The following is an 18,897-nucleotide window of genomic DNA, read 5'->3' on the forward strand; positions in this document are numbered from 1 at the left end:
TGCTGCCTCAGCATGGCTTGATGAGCGGTACCATGTCTGCACCAAGGATTCGAACCCTGAGCTGCCGAAGCACAGCCCATGAACTTAACCACTCGGCCACAGGGCCAGCCCCCAGAAACATTCTTAAGGTGGATTTTATTAGCATCCTGCAAATGTTCCCTTTCACCAAAGACTATTAATGCAAACGATTCTATAACTACCATTTTAAAAAATATCAAGTACTGTCTTATCACCATCATATATTTTTTAGCCCCCAAAATTATATTTTAGGTCAAACTCCCCCCTCCCCTTTCTTTAGCTCTCTCTTTTTTTCGTTTCGTTTTGTCAGGTTAGAGAAGTGTACTCAGCAAGGGAGAGTTTCTTATTTGTGCCAAGGGACTCATGATGATGATTCTCACTGGCAAGATAGTCAATTTGCCGTGCCTGCTTTGTTATATTTCTTATCCAAATAGGAAAAGCTATGAGACCAATTTACTAGGTTTGTCTGCTTTCAACATTCTTAAAAATAATATCTTGAATAATTATTTGTTGTCTATGTGAGTTCCCTCTAAATAGTGCCTGGCACATGTTATGTGCTGTAAAAGTGTCAGCTACTACTGCTACCACCATTTATTATTGTTATTAAATATCCATTGGTTGAAAACCAAGGAGTCAGCTAAATCATACCTGCTTCTGTACCAAATGTTAGAAAGAAGCTGAGAAAAAGTAGTCAGCACTAAACACTTTTGAGAACAAGGATTTATACTTTGGGTATTTTAAGATATATTATTAAATGTTACTAAAACTTTAATCTGTACACTAAACTGTGTGAAAATAATTTAATTTTGTAGAGTTTTATTTCCATATTCTATATAGTTGAAGCTATTTTTATACTGTATAGATAGTTTTTAATAAAGATGGTTTGGAGGTTTGTTTGCAGTTGTGTTGCCTTTTCTTGCACTTGTCCAGCAAATATTTATTAAATTTCTACTCTGCCAGGCACTGTTCTGGATGCCAGGATACAGCAGTGAACCAAATAGCTAAAAATTCCTGCCCTCACAGAGCTTATGTCCCAGTGAGAGAGGCAGACCACAAATAAGACAAATAAGTACAATATGTTGGTAAAAGCTAAGAGGGAAAAAAAAAAGCAAAGCAAGAAAAGGGGATATGAAGCATGGGAGAGAGGGTGGGGAGGGAAACGGTTGCTGAAGTGAGGAGGTGAACCAGGCTGATTTCTAAGGAAAGCAGAGTGAACAGCACAAAGGCCCTGAGACTCCATACTTTTAATATCAACATGTAAATCAGTAGAACTTTTTTGTTCCCTAAGTAAGTAAAATGCAATGCAGCAAGTTAAAATAAAGATTTTTCACCCAGTCTATTGAAAAGAGCTGATTCAAAGCTCTTAATAAGGTAAAAAGCTACATTTCTAAGTACTTTCACGTTTGCTGTCTTCTATCAGTAAATGCATGTCAAAAATAACCTTGAGGATATCATAAAGGAATATGCTATATTGTCAACTGTAAAGTCAAATGTAGGGGTTGAAGAGGAAGGGAGGCAAGAAAGGAAGGAAGAGAAAATTGCTTGAGGAGCAACAGAATACTTGCTTTTCTGTCTTCAGAGATACCTATGTTCCCTGTGACCAGAGATGGTTCCTTTGCCCTCTCTTGGCACCTTAAAAAGACAGCCTTACCTGCAGTGTGATTCAAGTAATCCTCCCCTTAAATTTCTCCCTGTGTGCTTGTTAATGCTTCAGATTTCCTTAAAGGAGACTGACCCTTTCATTTTTCAGATTTTTGCAGATAAAATGCCAATCATTTCTTGAATTTGCAATAGATTTCACAAAGGATTCTGAAGTCAATGCAGTAAGACTTAAAACTTTTTAAGTCTAGGAATAATGACTAACGCCATCACTTCAGAAATATTAATCTGGCAGCAGTACGTACAATGGAGAGAGATTCAGGATGGAAAATCAGTTAGGTCAGATAAGCTGCTATGGAAAGCAAGGTAGCACCAAACGTGGTACCAGTAGGACTTGGCAACTGGTTTTATGTGAGGTAATCAAAATATTAACACCTGCTTTGGAATCCTTCTGGTCTAAATATTTGGTTTTTTACTAGTGACAAGTAGTATTAAAAGTGTTACAACACTTGATTAAGAAGAAAATTAGAACTTAAAGTTCAAAAAAGTCACTTTTTATTAGGTGACTCGTTTATTAGAAACCATCAAATAAGCTATAAAAATGGGATCAGGAATATATTATATACTACTACAAGAGGGATCGCCAGGATATGTGAACTGAAAAGGTGAGGTGGAAGAAAATAGGGACAGATAATATGTGCAGGATAGATGTACATGTACTGAGTATTCTTGCCCAAAGAAGTCAAACCTGAATCTGATAAGCCTCCAGATGAGTTCTGAAAGTGTGGTATGGGGGAGCCACAGGTATCACCAAGACCCTGTCCAGGACTCTGTGAGGTCCAAACTTTCCTTAATACTAAGACATTATTTGCCTGTTTCAGTCTCATTCTTTCATTAGCCTATAGCGGAGTTGTCCAGTGCTACATGGTGTGTGATATTGCAACAGAGTGCAAAAGCAGTCGTGTAAATCCAGCTGTCTTTATAAAGCCAGACATTAAAGAGATTTTCAAAAATATTAAACAAGGCTATTCTCAATACATTGTTGTTTTGTTTTGAATAATAGTTATTTTAAAATGTCATTTGTCATGTGTTATTATTTTAAAGGAATATATTTAAATTATCTTTCAACTTCTGAAACAGTAAATATAACAAAAAACAGAAGGTCTTAAATAATTTTTAAGAGTGAAAAGGGGTTCATTTAGAAAATAAAAAAGTTTGTGAACCACTGTTCTAGAATAGGTCATTGATCCTAAACTTTGCACAGAATTCCCTAAGCCCAAGCATTAGTTAAACAAAACAAAACACCACTCCCCATTTCCTTTGAATTTACAGTCTGGATCGGAACCACTGCTTTAGATAGAATTACCAATTTAAATAAAACACAGGAGAAAGAGGAACGTGTTGAATTATGCTATGGGGGTGCAATCAGCAAAACCAGACAGTGAGAAAGTGACAAGACAAAGGACCCCTGGTAAACTAACGGAGCAGAAATCAAAGCCATTTCTAAGGCGAAATGAAAGGGGATCTCTGGGAGCTAAAACTAAATTCGGTTAATCCCACACTGTTGGCTTACTGCTCTATTTCTTCTTTTTTTAAAAGATTTTATTTTTTTCTTTTCCCAAAGCCCCCCAGTACATAGTTGTATATTCTTCGTTGTGGGTCCTTCTAGTTGTGGCATGTGGGACGCTGCCTCAGCGTGATTTGATGAGCAGTGCCATGTCTGCGCCCAGGATTCAAAGCAAGGAAACACTGGGCCACCAGTAGCAGAGCACGTGAACTTAACCACTCGGCCACAGGGCCAGCCCCTGCTCTATTTTATTTCTGGTTGCTAAATACCCTCACACAGAACTAGCTCTCAGGTCCCTTCCTGCATCTTCCCGGCTCAGACCCCACTGCCTCCCGCCCCCCCGCCCCGCCCCCCCCCCCCAGCAAGGAAAGCCGGCACCACGCGCCGGAGGGCCACGTGTCGGGAGTCACGTGGCTGGCGCCAGGTGGCGGGAGGCGGTTGGACACGCCTGCGCAGCTCACCAGGGCCTCCGCTCAGGCGCTGTGGTCTCCCGGCATCCTGAGCGCCGCTTTCCCGCCAGGTCGGCACTGAAGCGGTTTTCAGCTTCCCTTGGTCGTCTTTCCCGCGCGCGTTTTGAGCTGCTGCCGCTCATTTTTACGTCCGTCATCCCACCATGCAGCGTGAACCTCCGAGGAGGAAGCCGGAGAAGAAGGCAGAAAAGCGGCTCTTTGACGCCACGTCCTTCGGGAAGGACCTGCTGGCAGGCGGGGTCGCGGCGGCCGTGTCCAAGACGGCGGTGGCGCCCATCGAGCGGGTGAAGCTGCTGCTGCAGGTGCAGGCGTCGTCCAAGCAGATCAGCCCCGAGGCGCGGTACAAAGGCATGGTGGACTGCCTGGTGCGGATTCCCCAGGAGCAGGGTGCGTACGGGCGGCCCGGCGTCCGGCGGCCTTCCCCCCAAAGAGGGTGGGCCGGGAGCCTGCGATTGCGGGCCCCACGGCCCTGTCTGTCGGTGATGAGTTTGTTTCTTCACTTTCGAGAATTCCATTTCGTAAGCCATCGAAGAGGTTGTGCTTGCCCGGGGCCATGAAGGCCTACCTGTGACCGGTCCTGGTGCAGGGAAGACCGCCACCTTCTCTTTCTCTAAATTTCTCCTTCGCAGCATGGTTTACACCTTGGTGCCCCTGTGTCTGGCTCAGAAGGAAAGTGGTTGACTTCCCAGGATTGGGGGAGATGCCATTGGGCACTTTGCTGGGTGTTAACAGATGGTTTAAGTTGCGTAAATATTTGTTGAAATAATGCATTTGAGAAGTATTCCAAATATGGAAACACTGGAGCCTCCCAGTACCCTGGTACTTATTCATTGAAAAGTTCTGTTTAATTATTTTTTTCCCTTGCGGTGACATTGGTTTATAACGGCATGTAAATTTCAGGTGTGCATTGTTGTATATTTTGATTCCTGTGTAGATTGCATCACGCTCACCACCCAAAGACTAATTACCGTCCATCACCACGCACATGTGCCTAGGCACCCCTTTCACCCTCTTCCCTCCGCCTTCCTCTCTGGTAACCACCAATCCAATCTCCGTTGCTATGTGTTTGTATGTGGTTTTTATCTTCTACTTATGAGTGAGATCATATGGTATTTGACTTTCTCCCTCTGACTTAGTTCACTTAGCATAATACCCTCAAGGTCCATCCATCTTGTCACAAATGGCCGGATTTCATCATTTCTTATGGCTGAGTAGTATTCCGTTGTGTATATATACCACATGTTCTTTATCCATTCTTCCCTTCATGGGCACCTAGGTTGCTTCCAGGTCTTGGCTGTTGTGAATAATGCTGCAGTGAACATAGGGGTGTATGTATCTTTCTGCATTCATGTTTTCATGTTCTATGGAAAAATACCCAGCAGTGGAATAGCTGGATCATATAGTAGACTAGTCTTAATTTTTTGAGGACTCTCCATATGTTTTCTGTAGTGGCTGCACCAGTTTGCACTCCCACCAGCAGTGTATGAGGGTTCCCTTCTCTCCACATCCTCTCCAACACTTACTGTTTCCTGTCTTGTTAATTTTAGCCATTCTGATGGGAGTGAGGTGATATCTCACTGTAGTTTATTTTTATTTATTTTTTTGAGATTGGGACCTGAGCTAACATCTGTAGCCAATCTTATTTTTTTTAGTTTATTTTTCTGCTGCTGCTTGTCCCCGAAGGCCCCCCCCCCACCCCCCTGTACATGGTTGTATATTCTAGTTGTAGGTCCTTCTGGTTGTGCTATGTGGGACGCCGCCTCAGCATGGCTTGACAAGTTGTGCCATGTCCCTGCCCAGGATCCAAAATTGCAAAACCCTTGGCCACCCAAGTGGAGTGTGTGAACTTAACCACTCGGCTTGGCCAGCCCCACTCATTGTAGTTTTGATTTGCATTTCCCTGATAGTTAATGATGTTGAACATCTTTCATGTGCCTGTTGGCCATCTGTATATCTTCTTTGAAGAAATGTCTGTTCAGATCTTTTGCTCATTTTCTAATTGGGTTGTTAGTTTTGTTGTTTGTTGAGATGTATGAATTCTTTATATATTTTGGGTATTAACCCCTTATCAGATATATGGATTGCAAATATCTTCTCCCAGTTGTTAGGTTGTCTTTTCGTCTTGTTTATAGTTTCCTTTGCTGTGCAGAAGCTTTTTAGTTTGATGTAGTCCCATTTTTTTTGTTTTTTCTATTGTTTCCCTTGCCCAGTCAGACATGGTACTTTTAAATATGCTGCTAAGACCAGTGTTGAAGAGTGTACTGCCTATGTTTTCTTCTAGAAGTCTAGTGATTTGAAGTCTTATGTTCAAGTCTTTAATCCATTTTGAGTTAATTTTTTGTATATCTTGTAAGATAATGATCTACTTTCATTCTTTTGCATGTGGCTGTCCAGTTTTCCCAACACCATTTATTGAAGAGACTCCTTTCTCCATTGTATGTTCTTGGCTCCCTTGTTGAAAATTAGCTGTCCATAAAAGTGTGGATTTATTTCTGGGCTCTTGATTCTGTTCCATTGATCTGTGTATCTGTTTTTGTGCCAGTACCATGCTGTTTTGGTTACTATAGTTTTGTTGTATATTTTGAAATCAGGGAGTGTGGTACCCTCCAGCTTCGTTCTTTTTTCTCAGGATTCCTTTGGCTATTTGGGGTCTTCTGTTGTTCCATATAAATTTTAGAATTCCTTGTTCCATTTCTGTGAAAAATGTTGTTGGAACTTTGATAGGGATTGCATTGAATCTGTAGATTGCTTTAGGAAGTATGGACATTTTAACCATGTTAATTCTTCCAATCCAAGAGCACAGAACATCTTCCCATTTTTTTTGTGTTTTCTTTAATTTCTTTCACAATTTTCGGTGTACAGATCTTTCACCTCTTTGGTTAAGTTTATTCCTAGGTATTTTATTCTTTTTGTTGCAATTGTAAATGGGATTATATTCTTAATTTCTCTTTCTGCTACTTTGTTGTTAGTGTATAAAAACCCAACCGATATTTGTATGTTGATTTTGTATCCTGCAACTTGACTGTATTCATTTATCATTTCTAAAAGTTTTTTGTTGGATTCTTCAGGGTCTCTAAATATAAAATCATGTCATCTGCAAGTAGTGACAGTTTCACTTCTTCCTTTCCAATTTGGATCACTTTTATTTCTTTTTCTTTCCTGATTGCTGTGGCTAAGACTTCCAATACTCTGTTAAATAAGAGTGGTGAAAGTGGACATCCTTGTCTAGTTCCTGTTCTTAGAGGGATAGCTTTCTTGTTTTCCTGCATTGAAAATGATATTAGCTGTGGGTTTGTCATATATGGCCTTGATTATGTCAAGGCACTTTCCTCTACACCCATTTTATTCAGAGTTTTTACCATAAATGGATGCTGTATCTTGTCAAATGCTTTCTCTGCATCTAGTGAGATGATCATGTAATTTTTATTCTTGATTTTGTTAATACACTGTATGACATTGATTTATGGATGTTGAACCATCCCTGCATCCCTGGAATAAATCTCACTTGATCATGGTGTATCATCTTTTTCATGTATTGTTGTGTTCCATTTACTAGTGTTTTGTTGAGGATTTTCGCATTCATGTTCATCAGTGATATTGGCCTGTAATTTTCTTTTTTTGTGATGTCTTTGTCAGGTTTTGGTATCAGGGTAATGTTGGCTTCATAGAATGAGTCAGGAAGCTTCTCCTCCTCATCAGTTTTTTGCAAGAGTTTGAGAAGGATAGGTATTAAGTCTTCTTTCAGTGTTTGGTAGAACTCACCAGGAAAGCCATCTGGTCCTGAACTTTTATTTTTTAGGAGGTTTTTGGTTACTGTTTCGATCTGCTTACTGGTGATTGGTCTATTCAAATTCTCTACTACTACTTCAGTCAGTTTTGGAAGCTTGTATGATTCTAAGAATTTATCTGTTTTTTCTAGATTATCCAATTTATTGGCGTATAGCTTTTCATAGCATTCTCTTATAATCTTTTGTATTTCTGAGGTGTTCATTGTAATTTCTCCTCTTTCATTTCTGATTCTATTTATTTGAACCTTGTCTCTTTTTTTCTTGGTGAGTCTAGCTAAAGGTTTGTCAGTTTTGTTTATCTTTTCAAAGAACCAGCTGTTGGTTTCATTGATTTTTTCTTTTTTTTTTTTTTAGTCTCTATTTTGTTTATTTCTGCTCTGGTTTTTGTTATTTCCTTCCTTCTGCTGATTTGGGGCTTTGTTTGTTCTTCTTTTTCCAGTTCTGTTAGGTGCACTGTTAGATTGTTTATTTGGGATTTTTCTTGTTGGGGTAGGCCTGAATTGCTATAAACTTACCTCTTAGAACTGCTTTTACTGTATCCCAAAGATTTTGGCTTGTCGTGTTTTCATTTCCATTTGTCTACAGGAATTTTTTGATTTCTCCTTTGATTTCTTTATTGACCCAATTGTTGTTCATTAGCATTTTGTCTAATCTCCACATTTTTGTGGCTTTTCTGATTTTCTTCCTGTAGTTGATTTCTAGTTTCATACCTTTGTGGTCAGAAAAGATGGTTGGTATTATTTCGATCTTCTTAATTTTTTTGAGACTTGTTTTGTGGTCTAATATATGATCAATCCTGGAGAATGTTCCATGTACATTTGACAACAATGTGTATTCTGCGGTTTTGGGATGGAATGTTCTATTTATATCTAATATATATCTACTAAGTTCATCTGGTCTAGTGTTTCCATTTAAGGCCGATGTTTCCTTATTGGTCTGTTTGGATGATCTATCCATTGGTGTAAGTAGAGTGTTAAAGTCCCCTACTGGGTCCAGCCCAGTGGTGCAGCTGTTAAGTTTGCATGCTCTGCTTCGGCGGCCCAGAGTTCGCCAGTTTGGATCCCGGTGCAGACATGGCACCACTTGGCAAGCCATGCTGTGGCAGGCATCCCACATATAAAGTAGAGGAAGATGGGCATGGATGTTAGCTCAGGGACAGTCTTCCTTAGCAAAAAAAAAAAAAAGAGGAGGATTAGCAGCAGATGTTAGCTCAGGGCTAATCTTCCTCAAATAAAGTTTCCTACTATTATTGTGTTACTGTGTATTTCTCCTTTTATGTCTGTTAATAGTTGCTTTATATATTTAGGTGCTCATATGTTGGATGCATAGATATTTACAAGTGTTATATCCTTTTGTTGGATTGTTCCGTTTATCATGTAGTGCCCTTCTTTGTCTCTTGTTACAGTTTTTGTTTTAAAGTCTATTTTATCTGATAGAAATGTTGCTACCCCACCTTTCTTTTCTTTGCCATTTGCATGGAGTATCTTTTTCCATCCCTTCACTTTCAGTTTGTGAGTGTCTTTAGATCTGAAGTGTGTCTCTTGTATGCAGCATATATATGGGTCTTGTTTTTTCATCCAATTGGCCACCTTCTGCCTTTTGATTGGAGCATTTAGTTCATTGACATTTAAAGTAGCTATTGATAAATGTGTACATATTGCCATTTTCTTACTTTTTTTCTGGGTGTTTTAGTACTTTCATCTTCTCTTGCTCTCTTCCCTTATGGTTTAATGGCTTTCTTTAGTATTATGTTTGCGTTCCTTTGTCTTAATTATCTGTGTATTTATTGTAAGTTTCTGATTTGTGACTGCCATGAGGTTCATATATAATAATCTATATATATATAGCCGTCTATACTGAGTTGACAGTCTCTTTAGTTTGACCTCTTTCTAAAAGCTCTCCTCTTTTACACCCCTCCTCCCACATTTTATGTTTTTGGTGTCGTATTAACTTCTTATTTTGTGTGTGTGTATCCATTACCTTCTTATCATTGAAATAGGTAATTTTAGTACCTTTGTCTTTTGACTTCCATATTATCTTCATTGGTGGTTGATTTGCTACCTTTACTGTATTTTTGCCTTTACCAGTGATTTTATTGCCTTTTTTTTTGGATAATTTTCTTATTTATCCTCTTCTCTTTCCTACTTAAATAAGTCCCTTGGCATTTCCTGTAAAACTGGTTTTTTGGTGATAAACTCCTTTAATTTTTGCTTGTCTGGGAAACACTTTATGTTTCCTCCTATTCTGAATGATAACCTTGCAGAGCAGAGTATTCTTGGCTGTAGATTTTTTCCTTTCAGCACTTTAAAAATTTTGTGCCACTCCCTTCTAGCCTGTAAGGTTTCAGCTGACAAGTCAGCTGATAGCCTTATGGGGTTTCCTTTGTATGTCACTTGTTGCCTTTCTCTTGCAGCTTTTAGGATTCTCTCTTTATCTTTAATTTTGGACATTTTAATTGAAGTGTGTGTTGGTGTAGGCCTCTTTGGGTTTATCTTGTTTGGTTTTCTCTGTGCTTCCTGTACTTGAATGTTTGTTTCCTTCCTTTGGTTAGGAAAGTTTTTCAGCTATCATTTCTTCAAATAGACTCTCTGCCCCTTTGTCTTTCTCTTCTCCTTCTGAGACACCTATAGTGCGAATGTTAGTGTGCTTGATGTTGTCCCAGAGTGCCCTTAGACTGTTCTCATTCTTTTTAATTCTTTTTTCTTTTATCTGTTCAACTTAGGTGATTTCCTCTAGTCTTTTGTCCAGCTTGCTAATGCGTTCTTCTGTATCATCTACTTTGCTGTTGAGTCCCTCTTCTGAATTTTTCATTTCCAGTATTGTATTCTTCATTTCTGATAAGTTCTTTTTCATATTTTCCCATTCTTTGTTGACATTCTCACTGAGTTCATCCATTCTTCACCCAAGATCATTGAGCATCCTTATGACTTTTTGTTTGAACTCTCAGGTAGATTGTTTATTTCTGCTTCATTTAGTTCTTTTTCTGGGGTTTTGTCCTCTTCCCTTGCTTGGAACATACTCCTTTGCCTCCTCATTTTGCCTCTTTCTCTTTGCTTATATCTGTGTATTAGGTAGGTCAGCTATGTCTCCTGATCTTGGAGAAGTGGCCTTATGTAAGAGATGCCTTTTGAGGCCCAGCAGTGTGTTCCCTCTTGTCACCAGTTCTAAATATTCCAGGAGTGACCCTTGTGTGGGCTACTTGTGTCCTTCTGTTGTGACAGGGTTGCTCTTGCTTCAGGTGCTCAGGGAGTCTAGGCTGTCCCCCTGGCTGGCTGACTGTAATTCTCTGCTGTCTGTGGCTGCTATGGACCCTTCTGTCACTTTATTGGGTTTGGGGAACCCCAGCACAGTTGGCTGCAAGGTCTAAGAGCACATTACTATTGCAGTTTTTCTCTTAAGTGAGTAGACCTCCAGCCTGGCTGGTTGCTAGGCTCAGGGCTTACAATTGCTGTAGGCCTCTGGCCTGCAATGCTGTTATCAGCTCTCTCAGGATTGGAGCTGAGTGGGGAGCACCCAATTGTTTCAGGTTTTGGAAGGTGGGGCCAATCCCCGATGTGGCTGTTTTTGAAGCACACGTTTTCTGTTGCTGATAAGCCCCACAGCCCACAAGTCCACACACACCATCACCACTTTCCTGGCCCATGCACATGTCCTGGCCCCCTGGAGCCTACCCAGATGCTCCACCAACACCCCACCCACTCCATCACTTGTCACGCATGGCCTGCACCCCAGAGGCAGACCCACTCACCTGCCTGCAGAGGTTCCCCACTCAGATTATGCAGGCCCAGAAGTTGCCTGAGGCCTGGCTGTTGTGTGGGGCCAGTCCCTAGGGCAGGCTGCCTGCCCTGGCTGAGGTCGATTAAATCAGGTGCTCTAGTGGATGGGGCAGACTGGGCTTACAGGCCAGGGGAAGAACTCCAATGGCATCTGCCAGCATCTGTGTCAGCATGCCTGTATTAAGTCAAAATAATGGCTGCTACCAATGTCTTAGTCCCTGGAGAGGTCTCATGTCTCACCGAGATGCACCCAGAACCTGTCAAGTGAGTCTCTTTTCACCAAAGGACTGTGTACCTTTCTTTCTGGTGATTTTAGGTTGCTTTCTGAAATTTGTGAATTTCTGCAGGGGCCCTTTAAGAGCTGACTTTTTTCCGCTTATGTACGATAGCTTTTCTGGGGATATTCCCGGTTGTAGTTAATAGCCAGCAAAGCCAGATATTATGAGACTCGTCTCAGTTGTGCTGAGTCTGAAGGATGCTTATTGCAGTAATGTTCCCCCATTCAGGTACCCTGCTCCTCCAGGGAAGGATGTGTACCCTAGGGTTGCTCCTGGGTGGCTGTGAAGCTCTGTGGCTTATAAAGGTGGATTTTTCCTCTCCAGAAGGAATTTCTGCTTCTTCCACCTCAGTCAGGACTGTCCCTTGTTGCAGGGGTTCTTTTTTATCCAGTTTTCAGTTGTCTCTCAGGGGTAATTGTTCCAAGAATAGTTGTAGCTTGTTTGTGATCATGGGAGGAGGTGAGTTCAGAGTCTGCCTACACCTCAACTTGACACCAACCTCTGTTTAATTCTTGAGAACTGCTGAAGACCAAGGCTGCAACTAAAGAGGCACTCACCTCTGCACAAATTTGAGGGGGGGCTCCAAAAAACTCAATAAATGCAAATAATAGTTTAATGCAGTATTTTTAAAAATCAAAATTAATGTGAAAAATCCAAGATGAGCAAAATATGAAAATTTTAACTACAGGCAGGATCAGTATTACCAGCTTTTCTTTTTGCATCAGGCCCTCTCTTTATTTATAATTTTGATGTTTTTGTTGATTGTGGAATTTTTTCCATTAATATTTAAATGATTTCAAGGAATAAATTATGAAAGTGCTTTATAAACCATTAAATACCCTCCTGTTGCAGAATGGCTCATAAGTTAGGTAAGTGGATAAGAGGATAAATTTCTCAGAAATTTTCTATAACCTACCCATTAGTTGGATTCAATTGAAAACTCTATACAAACTTTAAAAAGGAAATAGATCTGTTTATTGTGTATTCTGGAGAAGGAGTGAAGTGGCTCCACTCCAGTGCAGTCCTTTCTTCCACTTCTAAGTCTAGGGCAGGTTACTCTCCCATAACAAGCCTTCTGTCCCTAGGGATGTGGTTACCACTCTTCTTGACCTTTTGGGTGGGCTACTTAGGGTTGAGGGATAGACTCTTAAGGCATGGTCTAAACTGTGAAGTTAGAGTGCCCATCTGGGAGCTGACTCACATCTTTCACAGTGAGTGGTTTACGTCTCCTCACTTGCATTTATTTTCTCAGAGCAACTTTCCCATTTCCCCCAAGGTTTTTACAGGAAAAGTAGGAAACTGTCTCTCCTTGGCTTATATTCTAAGACCTCTTCAGAGAAGTACGGGCCTCTTTATTACTAGCTGATCTGCTTTACATATTTAGTCAGGTAAAGTTAGATATTTTGGTCAGATTTTGCTGACGAGTGCTATTTTCTTTTTCTTTTCTTTTTTTTTAAGATTGGCACCTGAGCTAAACTGTTGCCAATCTTCTTTTTTTTTTTCTGCTTTTTCTCCCCAAATCCCTCCGGTACATAGTTGTATATTTTAGTGGTGGGTCCTTCTAGTTGTGGCATGTGGGACGCCGCCTCAACGTGGCCTGATGAGCGGTGCCATGTCCACACCCATGAGCCAAACCAGTGAAACCCTGGGTTGCCAAAGCAGAGCATGTGAACTTAACCACTTGGCCACAGAGCCAGCCCCTAATTTTTTTTATATTTTAAATGTTTTTTTTTGTAATATTTAAACCTAAACATATTCAGTATGGCTCTTGTAAATTGAGATCTTTCTGAACAGTATTCCACTCCCTGCTTTCTTTACGTTCCAAGATGAGAAGATCATAAGCAGAACTTTAAGATACTTTCTATTCTTATATACAAGGCCTAAGAATACACCATGGTATATCCTATGCTAAGAGTAATTCACAACAGGGATAACATTGCCATCTAGGGGCATTTTTGGAAATTTGTGGGGAATTGTTTGTTTAGCACAGAGAGGGGTGTAATCCTTAATTGCAAAGATATAAAAGGCAAAAGCCAGGGATGGTAAACATCCTGCTTGCTATACGTGGCCAGTCCTACATAACGAAGACTTATCCTGCAGCCAGAATGACTCAGATCTCCCACTGGATGTTCATGTAGCAATAAAATCTGTTTATGATTATCTAAGCCTAGATCCTAACTCTGATTTACTTATAAATACCAACTGTCTGGAGCATAGTTCTAGCACACACTTGTTTCCATTAATGCAGCTGCCATGTAAGCGGAGGGAAGGTCGTACTTTGCTTTGTTCAGAGTTTTACTGAGAGTTGTTCATCATTGTAAAAACTCATGTCAGTGACTCTGCTTGTGGTATTTAGTCACCACATATATCACCTGCATTTGTAACTTGAATTCATGATGGTTATACATATATATGTAGAAATGTATTTATTAAGCCCTTTTTCAAAATGTCAATGTGTATCTTATGTATAACTGGTTCATTATAAGTAGAAGCAAGCATCTGACTATTATATCTATGGTGTGGTCATGCCTTACCAGTTTACTAATTAAAATACATATTTTATTATAAATTCTTTTATTTTCTCTTTCTATATAGCAATGAGGGCATTATATTGATTTTTTTTTAAAGATTTTATTTTTCCTTTTTCTCCCAAAGCCCCCTGGTGCATAGTTGTGTATTTTTAGTTTTGGGTCCTTCTAGTTGTGGCATGTGGGATGCTTCTTCAGCATGGCTTGATGAGCGGTGCCATGTCGGTGCCCAGGATTCTAACCAGTGAAACCCTGGGCCACTGAAGCGGAGTGAGCAAACTTAACCACTCGGCCACAGGGCCAGCCCCATATTGATTTTTTTTTAATTGGTGAAGAGGTGATTGTCGTTGAATTCTATTTCTATATAATAAAGGAAGCATTGTAAAATATTTATATAGAGGCCTTAATTCAGGTAAGGTTTAGAATCACCATGCTAGATCATTCTGGAACTTTACTTGGCAATCAAATTCTGAGATTGTTATTATCTGGAATTTACCTTCTGTCTCTTTTTTGAAAGTCAAGACACGTCTCCATCTCAACTGTTCTGAAGTTTCACTTATTTTTCATGTTTGCTCTAATTTTACTTAGAACTTTTCCTTTCTTTAGGCAACATGCAATGAGCCTGAGAGACATGAACTCAGAAAGCACAACTAGGTGCTCTCTCACTATCTTATCTCATCTCTGCTTTCTTTCCACCCTAGGAATAGAGCTCTTTATTCTTGCCCTGAACATAGCTTTAAACATCTATTCAGGTATCTAATACTTTTTATAAGCTTTCCTTGGCTTATAAAAGCTTCTAGATTTATCCTGTCTGATGCTATTCTTAAAGGTTTACTCTAGTCTTTAGTTGGTTTTGTAACCTTCCACCTTTTATATGTACTTCTATTGAATACTGTTTAAACTTTCATTACACACATAATGCCCATAATAACCATATTATAGTTTATGTTTGCTCAATTTAATGGATTTATAGAGACAAGACTATGAATATGTGAAATTATCAAGAAGATTATGTGAAATATAGATTCATGTACACTGTTCTTAAGAATGAACCTCACCCTAAGGGTACCTTGACATAATAGCAAATGATGGTATAAAAGCATCGTGATTAGCAAGATACCTGAAAATATTGTCTTCTAACTATTCAAATAAATGCTCAATTATGCTCTAATATCTACTAGCTAGAAGTTTTCCTTGACCACCTCTAAGTAGCCTTTCATCATTCTCCATCTCCATATACTATTTTTGTTCTTATGACCACCTGACATATTTATATAGTTCTTATGGCCGCCTGACATATTTATTTGTTCATTGTCTTTTTCCCTGGCCTCTCTCCCTCAAAATTTAAGCTCCATAAGACTAAGAACTTTGTTCCTAGTGCTATCCCCAGCAGGTCTGCTATGCAGTAGATATCAAATAAAAGGTTTTTACGTCAAGGACCTTTACGTCATCCTTCAATTTCTATTTTGGGTATGTTTTACAAATGTACAGAATGAGAGTAGTATAGTGGCAAAGGTATATAATTTATTTTTTTAATATATACATATTTGAGAGTCATACTTACATATTTTTTTCGCTGATAGGCATACTGTCAAAACATGTTGGAACCCACCAGTCTAGAATATATACCCAAACATGCCTGGCATTCCCATTCTTGGCTAGTAAGTTGACAAGTAAATGGCCCAGTAACTTTTTCTTATTTTCCCATCAGTTCTATTTTAATTCTTATTTATTTTCTCAGAATTAAGTTCAGAGTATGTTTTTCTAACCCTTAAATTTCAAAGAGATTATTTTTTCTTAGCAGTTAAGTCAAAAACTTAGATATTCTGCTATTAGCAGAGGAAGATACCACAATCACTGTTTTTCCCTACCAATTTTGTGATTATATATTAGGTAGCTGTCCTTTTATTCTGTGACTAGACAGTCAAAATACTCCTGCGTTTGCGTCACTCTTTCTTTTGCCTGGTTTTATTCTGACCAAAAATACTACTGTTTTTATCCAGAATGGATTTCTATAGAGGCCGTAGGGATTTAATAGCTCTAGGCCTAGAGTCAGATCTGGAATCGAGTCCCAGCCTTTCCCTTACTTGTGACCTTGAACACTTTTTATTTAACCTTTCTCGCCCTCAGTTTCCTCAGTTGTATAGTGGGTATAATAATAGGACCTACCTGATATGGTCATTGTGAGCATTAAACAAGAGAATTCCTGTAAAATAGTCAACCACGTGTCTGTTGCATAGTTAGTGCTCAATAAATTTTAACTCTTTAATCATTATGTATGTGTTCTTAAATTTACAAACATGTATTCCTGCTGTTCATTTGTAAATGAGTGTATGGGATAAACTTGCATTACATGTAGAGTAGACTTTTGTAATCTCTGAGAGAACCTACAGAGGACGTAGAGTACCTAAGTATAGTTGAATAAAACCGTGAAACCTGGCCCCCAGAAATATTTCTGTAGAAAATGCATTCAAAATTCCACTTTCAGCTTCCTCCCCCTTTGCATTCTTACCAGGGACATTGGATCTCCTAAAAGCATGGTACAGCAGTGAGATGCAAAGATGGGAATAAGAATAAATTTTTTAAGTGTGTTCTAAGGAAAAAGAGGTTAAAACAAGGCTTCTTAACCTGACATCTGTAGCTTTGGGGAATCTATGAATTCTGTGAAATATATGCAAAAGTATTTTATGTATGCGAGATTACATTTTTTTCAGACATAACCCATTAAGAGCTCCAAGTTTTCCTCTTATACTTCTAGAGATTTACTTGTTTCTAGATTTTCATTGAGACACTGACATTTGTTTTGATGAATCCTCTAGGTTTTTTTATGCAAATATGATTTTGCTACAAGGAACAGATTCTTTAGCCAACTCTAGCAAACTCCTTTAGTCATAAATCTGGCATTCTGTCATGGTCTCATGTCAATTTCCAGATGTCTTTGTCATCAGAATCTTCTATTTATATTTAGTACATTAGCCAAAGTTATAAACCTTACACTGCTCTTATATATGACACTTTTTGTGACATAAATGCTAATTCAGTACTATAATCATAATTACAGAATTATAACTAGCAGCTCATAATCTGAAACTCATAATATCTCAGTACCATCCAACTAAATTAACTGTTTCCAAAATGACTGTTAATATTTAAGAGCCTTGTATAAAATGGAAATTCTATTACCTTTTTGATATATGACACTTCTTCTGAACTCGGTTCTTTTTTTTTTAAAACCAATGATGATTTCAACTTAAATCCCATTTGATTAGATGGGTAACTTTCTAGCCAAAATATTCTTCTTGATCCTTTTAAGATTGACTTTCTCCTCTGCCAGTAATCTGTCAATTTGTTAATATATTGTGTTACTATAAACCATGGTCTGGGAAATCAATCTTATTCTTCAATATCATTTACAGAGTCATATTTCACTAAATTTCTCTTCCATGGTCTGACCTCTGAGAAGATACAGATGCTTACCTGTGTTCTTAAATGTGTTTATTGACTATGAAGAACTTAGAAATCACTAAAAATACCTTTAAAAATTAGATGCAGTAACCTCTCTCAGTAATTTACTGTGGCCAAAACTAGCAAGAAATATTCCTCTGTAATTTTCTTACATTTCTCACATTTTAAGATTTTTATTTTGCTTCCATTAAAGAAAAACAGTTGACTTTTCTTAATATAGAAAATATTCACGTGATTAAAGTATTTATGGAAAAGTATTGTAGTTAAGGGACTGAATCGTTGAGCCAGATTGCTTAGGTTTGAATTCCAGCTCTACAATTTTCTGACCAGGTGATCTTGGGCAAGTTACTTAACTTCCTCTGCCTTAGAAGTTGTTTCTAACTTATTTCCTCATGTTTAGAATGGAGAGACCATGCAAAGCAAAATCACAATGAGATTACGAATGGCTTTATCAAAAAGACAAGTCGTCTTGGTGAAGATGTGAAGAAAAGGGAACACTCGTACACTGTTGGTGGGAATGTAAATTGGTGCAGCAGCTATGGAAAACGTTATGGAGGTTCCTCAAAAAATTAAAAATAGAACTACCATATGATCCAGCAATTCTACTTCTGGGTATTTATTCAAGAAAAATGAACAGTATTTTGAAAAGATATGCACTTCTGTGTTCATTGCACCATTATTTATAATAGCCAAGATATGGAAGCAACATAAGTGTCCATCAATAGATGAATGGATAAAGAAGATGTAGTGTATATATAGACAATGGAATATTACTCAGCCATAAAAAAGAATGAAATCTTGCCACTTGCAACAAGATGGATGGACCTAGAGGGTATTATGCTAAGTGAAGTAAGTCAGACAGAGAAAGACAAATACCACATGATTTCACTTATATGTGGAATCTGAAAAAACAAAACAAACGAACAAACAAACTCATAGGTACAAAGAACAAACTGGTCATCAACAGAGGGGAGAAAGGTAGGGGTAAGGGTGAAATAGGTGAAGAGGATTAAGAGGTGCAAATTTCCAGTTATAAATAAGTCACAAGAATGTAACGTACAGCATTGGAATATAGTCAATAATATTTTAATAACTTTATGTGTGACAGATGGTCACTAGACTAGTGGTGATCATTTCATAATGTATGTAAATGTCAGATCACTGTTGTACACCTGACACTAATGTAGTATCGTATGTCAGCCATACTTCAGAAAAAAAATAATAAACCAAGTCACATAACCAAAACAAAACAAAAATAAAATAGAGAGACTAATAGTACCTACCTCATGGGTGATTGTGAGGATTAAATGAATAAAAAACAGTTCCTAGAAATTAGTATTGTTGTTTCTGTTAATATTGCCTCAAAAATTTTTATATTAACAGTTTTTTAAATAGAGTTTTATTTACT

At 38.6% G+C, this 18,897-nt stretch overlaps 1 protein-coding gene across 1 annotated transcript in view; it reads left to right on the forward strand.

The window, feature by feature from the left end:
- The first annotated feature begins 3,797 nt into the window (after positions 1–3,797).
- SLC25A31 (solute carrier family 25 member 31) overlaps positions 3,798–18,897 on the forward strand; it is a 32,916-nt gene continuing 17,816 nt past the window's right edge. The window contains exon 1 of the mRNA XM_046657582.1: positions 3,798–4,041. Within this exon, the coding sequence (XP_046513538.1) occupies positions 3,798–4,041 (244 nt within the window). The remainder of the gene's footprint in view (positions 4,042–18,897) is intronic.

Source organism: Equus quagga, chromosome 3 (assembly GCF_021613505.1).
Source record: "Equus quagga isolate Etosha38 chromosome 3, UCLA_HA_Equagga_1.0, whole genome shotgun sequence".
Classification (NCBI taxonomy): Eukaryota; Metazoa; Chordata; class Mammalia; order Perissodactyla; family Equidae; genus Equus; species Equus quagga.